The sequence below is a fragment of the Entelurus aequoreus genome, linkage group LG11 (assembly GCF_033978785.1).
Source record: "Entelurus aequoreus isolate RoL-2023_Sb linkage group LG11, RoL_Eaeq_v1.1, whole genome shotgun sequence".
Lineage (NCBI taxonomy): Eukaryota > Metazoa > Chordata > Actinopteri > Syngnathiformes > Syngnathidae > Entelurus > Entelurus aequoreus.
Window position 1 is genome coordinate 38,777,153 of NC_084741.1, and position 10,413 is coordinate 38,787,565.

Sequence of the window (10,413 nt, forward strand, 5' to 3'; positions counted from 1 at the left end):
CACATGATTTATTTTTGGTGTCTTTTTGCACCCACGTTGCCACATGACAAGGGGCATATTGTTCATATTGCATATTGCATTTAACCTAGCCAGACAACATTGTTGTTTGGATCCATCTGACATAATTGCACACTTTTGTGTACACCCCGGGTTTGTTTCTCTGAGCGCAGCCTTTCCCCCAGGACACGACTCCTTGGAGCATGCCGTCACATGTCATAGGACCCCCGGAGTCACCCTGCGGGTGAAAGGGATGAATGATTATAATAGATGTGTCCTCAAGAGGCAGAAACTCTGTTGGGTAACCTCTCCAAACTACCTGACAGGAGTCTTTGCCCCCCTCCAGATAACCAGCACAGATCATGTTGTCAGTGATTTGGAAAGGATATGCATTAAAGCAGGCGTCATCACTCAGCAGGGGGACATCCAGGCACTGCAGTTTATGAGGGTACCTTGCTGAATAGGGAAGATGGAATATAAGTGGGCATCATTATGTTACAAATTTGGCTCCTAATACTTTAACTGTTTTTTTGTTATCTACAGTGAAACCCCCCAAATTGATTACAATGTTTGTCTATTCATATAACGCAATAGGAATTGAAAGGGTAAAGTTGTCACTATAATAAAACAGTTAAAGTAGTGTATGACACAGGCTCAAATTTGCGTTTAGTTTTTTTAAACCAAAAATATAAAGAGAACACCACCAGCATATGTTGCCATTAAATAAATGTGTATTTTTTCCCAATACCAAATTAAAGGGCCCCGTTTGTTATGATTTGTCACGTCACAGCAGGTTAGAGTCTGTGTATTATTCTCCTTATTTTAGTGGCCTGTTATGTTTTGCAATGCTCCGTTGCTCCCTTGGTTACATTTTCTTGTTTCTAGGTGGCTGATTAGCCGCACCTGTTTTCTGTTTGTTGATTAGCGTCCTCACCTGGTTCTGCCCCGAAGCACTCCCCATTATATTCTGGTGTTTTCCCTGTCTTAGTTACTGGTCCATTGTTAGCTGTTCGCTACAGACGACTGTTTGTTTGTTTGGTTTTGTTGTTTGTTTCATTACTCTATCTTCATCCCATTCTCAACTAGAACCCAGTTTGTTATGTTGCCTTGTGTATTGAAGTAAAGAATCATCTTACCTGTACCCTGCCTGAGGTCCTCCACATCTTTGGAATCGCAAACACTTCACAACAAGCCTACTTACGACACTTTTAATGCTGACAACACTGACACTTACTTCATAGTTCTGGACCTAAAAAGGATGTCTACATGTAAAATCCCATGCCCCCCGTAAACCACCCCACACCCCCAAAATAGACACGGTAGTATTTTTAAGGCTATGTCTACACTAAGCTGGATAACCCCTTAAACGAATAATTATTTAGCCTGAGTCCCGTTTCAGCCACACTAAACTATCGTTTTAGGTTCCCCTTCTCGGACAATTTTTTACACGGGTAAGTGCACCGTGTATTTCTTGAATCTCCGGCTCTTAGCTTTGTATGGACTCATTGATCGTTTACAAACTGAGTTCGGAGAGGAAGTGACGCCAGAATGACCGCGCCCCACACAGGAAGTGACGTCAGAAAGAACGCGTCACAGCCAGCTTCATAATAAAGCGGTTTCGTAACTCGGAGCCAACCATTGGAAATATGGAAGCGAGTCATCCAGGCATGCCCGTGTTTCTCCTTCCGTCTGTACAGACGCTTGTGGAAATCACACATGAATACCTTAAGAGAAAGCGATCGCAGCTATTTCGGATACAACACGGCAAAATAACTTTCAAATGTCGAGGTCAGCTGTGATTCTACTTACCAAAAAACTTCGTCCATTTGTCGAAGGAGAGTCAACGAAAATGCGGGCTCCCGTGGATGTGATAAAAAAGGTAGCGTGTGCTTTGTATTACCTGGCCGTCGAGGGAAGACTACGGAAAACGGCGAATGCTTTTGGACTGGCAAAGCAGACTGTATCAGTTATTGTCCGCCATGTATGTCGCAGACTCAACGTCTAGGTCCAGAGTATATAAAGTCACCAAAAACGAATGGACAATGAAGGTGAAGGCAACAAAATGTGAGGAGTGTCCTGACCAGATATCTAGATCCCTAGATTGATTGTTCTAAAATGTTCTTTGTCACATTGTGTATTTTCACGTATCCAATAAAGATTTGATTAATTTATGATGTCTCAGGTGTGATTCACTACAATAGGGCCCCATAGCACACTGGATTCCAGTTAATTCTACCTTCCTAGTCACGTCCGTTGTGTCCTTGGGCAAGACACTTCACCCTTTGCCTCTGATGGCTGCTGGTTAGCGCCTTGCATGGCAGCTCCCTCCATCAGTGTGTGTGAATGTGTGTGTGAATGGGTGAATGTGGAAATAGTGTCAAAGCGCTTTGAGTACCTTGAAGGTAGAAAAGCGCTATACAAGTATAACCCATTTGTTTATTTAATTGAAATACCACAACACTGGATATTGTTCAGAAAAGTTCAATCTAAGAACTTGCACACAAAGCAACACTGGAGGTGAAAATGACGCGCGCAACTTCCGCGCATGCGTCTTAGGTTGCGTTGCGCCGGCTGACGGAGGTGGGGAGGGGTCGTAAACGACCATTGTGTGTGTGTGGACAAGGATAAGGTTAGGTGGGATTTACCCTGGATAACCTTATCTGGCTTAGTGTAAACTGGGCCTAAGTCTTGTCTTTTAACGACGGGCCTGTATCAGCCTGCTGATGTCACCCACAGACAACTAGAGGCAATATCAAGGTCATGTTATTTTTCAGCAAAATTTGAAGGAAGGATCAAATGTTTGCTGGATGCATGGTTCCATGTTGTAGCAATACAACTCGAAGGAGTCAGCCTGCATACATTTCCAAATGATGGTAATATGAGGGAAGCATGGAACTCCCCAGTCAAATTGGCTCGTGCAAAATGGGACAGACCAAGCAAGATGAGTGTCATTTGCAGCAATCATTTTTATGATTCTGACTTTAAAGAGGTTTTGGTCAGAGTTTGGATAAAAAAAATTTAAAAGGCTGTCACTCACGGCTGTCTCCTACACACTCATGCGTACGAAGCCCAAACAATTTTTTTACATTATCGATTGCAAACAATACTGGCTAAAATATCAGTATTGTATTGGAAGTGAAAAAGTTGTATCGAGACACGGCTATTAGTTATAACTCACAGCCTTCATCACTGGGTCGAATATTCCCCCAACCAGAGACATGACACATGGTCCCATCAGTGGCACATCTTGAAGGAAGCGTAACAGTGCGCACATAGTTGTTCAGAGAGGCGGGACGACTCAGCCTGATCAGCATGATATCACTGTCCTGTGTGCGGGGGTTGTAGTCAGGGTGGGGAATGAACTGGGCCGACATGACGTGCTGCTCAGTGCCCTCAGGCTCCCAGATGTCATGCTCCCCCAGCCGCACTTCGACATCCGATCTACAGTAGATGAAAGCATTTTCTGGCATAATTGATCATGATTCTCATCATCTAAGAATGTTCTAAATGCCTTACTTTGTTCTGCAGTGTGCAGCAGAGAGCACCCACTCTGGTGACAGGAGAACCCCCCCACAGGAGTTGTATCCAGTGAAGAGAGACACTTGGTAGGGCACTGAGTTTTTAGCACATTCATGCCCTCCAACAATCCTGTCATCTTCCTTGAGGGAAGCTGCAGCTGAAATGGAAAAATATATAATGACCAGTCCATTTCAGTCATTCGTATTTATGAAGCCTATAGATAAGTTATTTTACAAGAGTATACATGGATTTTTGTACAATACCTGCACCTCCAAAGAGAGCAAGAAGAACCAAAAACTTCATTTCCTCCATCTGCCAGGCCAGCAGTGTTAACATGTTCTCAACGGACTACTGCCGCCTATTTTAGTCCTCTTATCTCCTTTTTCTCAAGGTCTTTCATAGTCACACCTCTTTGCCTCAAACACTAACCATCTGCTACATTCTCCCCAAGTTTTTCAATGTTTTCCCCACAGTACAAAACAACAAAATAAAACATGTACAGCTGTACCTCAACTTACGAGCTTGATCGGTTCTCTTTTAGCTCAAAACACTTGTGTCTCAAGATTCTCATTAAAATTAATTTAAATCAATGTAATTGGTGCTTGGCCTCCTCAAAACACCACCAATATAGCAGAACACATGCCTTTTAAAAAGAAAAACAAAACTTTAGATAAGAAATATTGTTTAAAACAATACAATAGAACAGTGGTCCCCAAACTTTTTGACTCGGGGGCCGCATTGGGTTAAAACAATTTGGCCGGGGGCCGGGCTCTGTATATATATATATATATATATATATATATATATATATATATATATATATATATATATATATATATATATATATATATATATATATATATATATATATATATATATATACTAGGGATGTCCGATAATGGCTTTTTGCCGATATCCGATATTCCGATATTGTCCAACTCTTAATTACAGATACCGATATCAACCGATACCGCTATATATATAGTAGTGGAATCAACACATTATTATGCCTAATTTGGACAACCAGGTATGGTGAAGATAAGGTCCTTTTTTTAAAAATGTATAAAATAAAATAAGATAAATAAATTAAAAACATTTTCTTGAATAAAAAAAGAAAGTAAAACAATATTAAAAAAGTTACATAGAAACTAGTAATTAATGAAAATTAGTAAAATTAACTGTTAAAGGTTAGTACTATTAGTGGACCAGCAGCACGCACAATCATGTGTGCTTACGGACTGTATCCCTTGCAGACTGTATTGATATATATTGATATATAATGTAAGAACCAGAATATTAATAACAGAAAGAAACAACCGTTTTGTGTAAATGAGTGTAAATGGGAGAGGGAGGTTTTTTGGGTTGGTGTACTAATTGTAAGTGTATCTTGTGTTTATGTTTATTTAATAAAAATTAAAAAAATAAAAATAAAAAAAAACAACGATACCGATAATAAAAAACCGATACCGATAATTTCCGATATTACATTTTAAAGCATTTATCGGCCGATAATATCGGCATCTCTAATATATACATAGGTATATGTATTTTTTTTGCGCAATAATTGACTGAAAGCGCGCACTTTGCCGATGATGTCACGTTATCGATGGGAAATTGCATTTTTAGACAATATGACACCGAGAGTAACAAGCAGTAAAAAAATGGATTAGAAAGGACAGATTTAAAAAAATAATTTAAAAAATAAAAAATGTTTTATTCATTTATTTTTTTAAACTTGGGACTTCCCGCGGGCCGGATTTTGTTTACTGGCGGGCCGGATTCGGACCGCGGGCCCTAGTTTGGGGACCCCAGCAATAGAATCTAGTACTAACATCTACAGTACTTAAAACATAAATGTAAAAATAATGTATAGTTTTACCTTTGAGAGTGGACTTCTACGGTATCGCATTCCAGTTGCTTCTATGTACAACACACCATCAGGAGCTGTTCTATATTTTCATGGATAGATGTCCACAATTTACATATTATTTTAGCATCCTTGGCTGGTGTTAGACTCATTCTGCTTCAGTATGGTGCAGACTAGCAGTGATACGGTCCAATTGCTTCGCCAAGTTGGCGACACAGTCATGTTTTTGATCATTTCTTTAATTCAGTGACTATCATTCACTTCTTCTTCTCAGCACTGTCCTTCACACTCGCTTTCTTCCTTCCTATGGTTGAAAAAGTTAAGTCGATCTCTAGCTATAAGCGAATGCTAACGAGTAAGACCGGATGTTTTGGGCGGATATTACGGGCGTCACCGTGACATTTGCTAAACTAATTATGACAGGGATGCTTGTAATTGAAATGTTGCTTGCACCTTAAAGCATACCAATTAACTGTGAGGCAGCTCCTATTTCAAACACTCTTAGGTTGAGGTACCACTGTATTTTCAAATCTGGAGTAGTCCAAAAAGGTCAGAAGAAGAAACAAACATACAAACACTGAAGCAAGTTGACCCAAAATAAATAATAAAAAACCTTTTTTGAATATTTGTATTTGTTTTTACAGTAATAGCCAGCTCATCTGTATGTCTGAAAACATCATGAGGCTATGTTGTAATTGCTGAAATCTGAGTCACCAGTCTGTTAGGAGTATTATTTCATATGTGTACTATAATTAATTTTAATTGATGGTTATCAAGTCAAAATATCAATTAATGCTCAATTCATATTGTTAGTAAGAGTTAACATGACTTACACACTACTCATGTGAACACAGGTGCTAATCAGCAGCAGACAGAAACCCATTTAAATTTGACAGACTTGAGTGCATTTAAGCAATGCCTATGATTATACTCTTAAGGCTAAAATACAACACATTCCCTTCCAGCACAGGCAGGTTCTGTCTGTCCTTGTGTTGCATAAACATTCATCTCCATCTCCATTCTTCCCACAGTTACACTTCAAAGACATATGAAATTGTGCACACCCTAAAATGGTTGAGTAATTCTGGAAACATTCAACCCCTATAGGGCATTAAATCAACTACTTAGAAGTTCGACATTTTAACCTCAGATGACTGTAGTCTTTACAAAATCGTTTTCAACGCTAACTTTTTAAAATATTTTGATCAAAAATACTAAAGATATAGCTTTCTTTTGTTATAGTAAGCATTACTTTTTGTGATTAGATTACCATTGTACGTTTGTACTTGCACATCATCTCCTGTCTCTGCACCCTGGGGTCACAGCAACAAAGCGAAGCCAGAAGTTGACAGTAAGTCAATATGTGCTAAGCTATGTTAATTAACAAGCATAGACATCTTACCTTTGTACTATACATGATAAAATGGAAGTATTCTCCTGGTACTTTTTCCCACATTCCAAAAACATACATGTTGGTAGATTTCAAATTGTCTATATGTGCTCTGTGATTGGCAGGGTCCCTCTCACCTGAAGTCAGCCAGTATACATTCCATCTTACCCATGACTCTAAAGCGAAATAGAAAATGAAAGGATGGATTGAATATTGGTTTTATTATTTAGAGGGTGCTGAGGGCCAATGAAGAAGGAACTGGTTGCCCCCTGAAAATGGGCACTTTGGACTTCCCTCGTCTACACCTTCACTCAATACTCTCAGTGGGCTAGAGCCTACTCTTTGCAGGGGTGTCAAACTCGTTTTCATGGAGGACCACATTGCAGTTATGGCTGCCCTCAGAGGGCCGATAGTTACAGTGAATAATATGTACATATAAATGTATAAGGATTTGCTGCATGATATTACTACACAATTGCCTCTGCATTTGTTTGTGTGTATATATATATATATATATATATATATATATATATATATATATATATATATATATATATATATATATATATATATATATATATATATATATTATATATATATATATATATATATATATATATATATATATATATATATATATATATATATATATATATTTATGTATATATATATATATATATATATATATATATATATATATATATTTATGTATATATATATATATATATATATATATATATATATAATATATATATATATATATATATATATATATATATATATATATATATATATATATATATATATATATATATATATATATATAATAAAAAATACAATAAAAATTAAATATATATATATATATATTTTTTTTTTTTTTTTTTTTTTAACGTATACTGTAAAGCAAAATCTATCAATTTTGCCAGAAAAAACTGGCAGCTCAGTAGCCAGAATTCTACCGTAAAAAGATAGTAGTATTGTTTTCTTCATTTGCATTAACATGCTGTAAAAAGGATTTGGTTTATGATACTATTACACAATTTCCTATGCAGCTTATTAAAATATATTTTTTTACGTACACCGTAAAACAACATTTGTCGATTTCGTGGGAAAAACTTGCAGGTCAGTCACCAGAATTTCACCGAAAAAACAGTTCCTTTTACCGTAATCTTTATCTTATTTATAATCTCTCTTTGTTCACAAAACATAATAAAAGGCCATACACTTAACAATTGGGTATGATTTGTAAGTGCTTTGTAAAAGGGAAACTCCCAAGAAGCTGTAGTAGCTTATAAGTGAGGGGCCCAATACAGTACATGTAAGATGGTAAGGCAGAACAATAATACAATTTTCACATGCTTACATCCTAAACCATTTCCTAAATCATGTCATACTTTCACACATCCTTACAGTCTCAATTTGTACTCTGGAATTCATTTTCTGGGAGTTGGTAGTCTTACACATTGTAATTTGCCAACAATATGCATATCTATTTCAGTATGCATACTACGATAGATGTTCATTGATTAATGTTACAATAATACTACTCTTGCTTTGTATGATTGATATTGTTTTTCATCATTTGGGGTTCATGGTGTGGTATAATGTAGCAATAATTTGTGTTTTAAAAGTTTTTTTAATTGTTTCAAGGAAGTACATTGTGTGATTGGACTGTCAAGTTTATTCCAGATACAGTATTTGGGCCTTTACATGTTATACTAAAGCTTGTGCCTTTGAGTTTACAGCCTTTGCCCTTCAGCCAATGTTTTCTTCTTGTGTTATGTGTATGTGTGGAAGAGGTGATAGGAATGAGCTCACATAGTCGGTCATTCATCTTATATACCACATTATAGATCAAGCATGAGTTATGTAAAAAGTTATTCTCGGTGAGTTTCAGAAGCTTCATCCTGTAAAACAGTGGATTTGAGGGAGCATTAAAGTCCGACCATGTTATGGCTCGTATTACTTTCTTTTAAAGGATTTGTAATTTACCTGGATGACTTGGATACGTGTTAAACCATATGATATTGCAGTAATTTTGATTTGGTTCAAATAAGGATCTATACGGGATTAAGCGTGCTTCAAGAGACAAAGGGTGTCTGACTTAAAACAAGATAAAATATTTTGTTAATTTGCTGTCAGATGATCAATGTGTTTTTTGAAAATCCAAGAAATAATCTCAATAAATTCCTAAAAATGTTGTATGTTGCACTTTTTCAATAATCCTGTTGTTGATCTTAATACAGATATCATCCTTATTTGTATGAGTTATATTAGAAGAAGAGATCATATGATGAGTTTTACTTATATTAAGGGATAGTTTGTTACATTTAGCCAGTTGCTGACTTTATTCAGTTCTTCATTCATTGTTGTCTGCAAATATTCCATGTTTTAATGAGAAAATAACAAATTTGTGTCATCAGCGAATATGATTTTATCCGCAGTGTACAATGTGATGGACAACTTGTTTTAAAATTGATTTGAAGTCAAGCAGATAATTATGTATTTATTTTGTTTAACAAAATACTTTTTTGAATTTACAGTATGATTATATAATATTTGTTGCATTATTAGATAATATCAGAGGGGAACTGCACTTTTTTTTGGAATTTTGCCTATCATTCACAATCCCTAAAAGAGACACTTGTATTTTTTTTGCATTCTAATCTGTAATAATTGGCTTGTTCTAGCTGGCGAGCAATGGTGCTAATAGTAGTAATTCATTTATCCTCTAAACCACTCTAAAGATGCATCCAAAAAGCCCCAACAATATTACATTTACATCTCGTGACCTGAATATTAACCAAGTATAAGCAATATTGGTATTACAAGCGTTTACGCAGGGAAACTATTTTTAGTCGCGCCGTGTTTCAGAGAGCTAACTACCTTGTGCAGCTGCAGTTTTGATGAATTGAGCTGCTGCTCATGATTGCCTATTAGCTGGTGAAAGTTAATTCAAGATCAGGGGTCTGCAACCTGCGGCTCTGGAGCCACATGCCGCTCTTTTATCCCTCTGTCGGGGCTCCAGCTAGCTTATGCTTCTCTGTGTACTGTAGTCACTACGCTGTCACTTGAGGTACTGTCATGAGTCTTTCAAAAGTTCTGCATCAGCCAATAATTTCTAGGGCCAGTGTTTTCTGGTGAGAAACTATGACACTTCCCAGCAGGCACAAGACATTGATACAACTTTGATTATACATGCATGTCCTTTAAATCTGACTATGAAACAACATTGGAAAAAAGTTGTATTTGTAAATTGAGACAATGTTGATGTCCAAATTTCAATGGTCAAATCAACATCACAACCTGACATTGAATAAACGTTGTCAAAAAGCATGTTGTTTCAACGTTGTATTTGTGTTGTAGAATATTGGTTGGGAAATTACCAAATTTAAATGGTCATATCAACTTCAGAACCCAGCATTGATTAAACGTCGTCAAAAAGCACGTTGTTTCAACATTAGAGTTGAGTTGCTTAACGTCAGGACCTAATTCAACAAATTATCAATGTTGTTTTAATGTCTTGTGCCTGCTGGCCTAACTTGATGATTTAGCCTGTTGGCTTCCCTTGTTGCTAACAAACAATGGTAACTAGAAAGGGATTGAATGTTATTGGAACTGGTGCTGTGTTACAATACTT

General features: G+C 36.7%; 1 protein-coding gene across 1 annotated transcript; it reads right to left on the bottom strand.

Moving 5' to 3' along the window:
• LOC133660090 (trypsin-3-like) lies at positions 1-3,917 on the bottom strand. The gene is made up of 5 exons (XM_062063208.1): positions 3,780-3,917; positions 3,514-3,673; positions 3,176-3,438; positions 317-453; positions 1-235 (listed from the first exon to the last, which is right to left on the bottom strand). Exons 1-5 carry the CDS (start codon positions 3,850-3,852, stop codon positions 86-88), a joined length of 783 nt encoding a protein of 260 aa, XP_061919192.1. The 5' UTR covers positions 3,853-3,917; the 3' UTR covers positions 1-85.
• Positions 3,918-10,413: the final 6,496 nt, after the last annotated feature.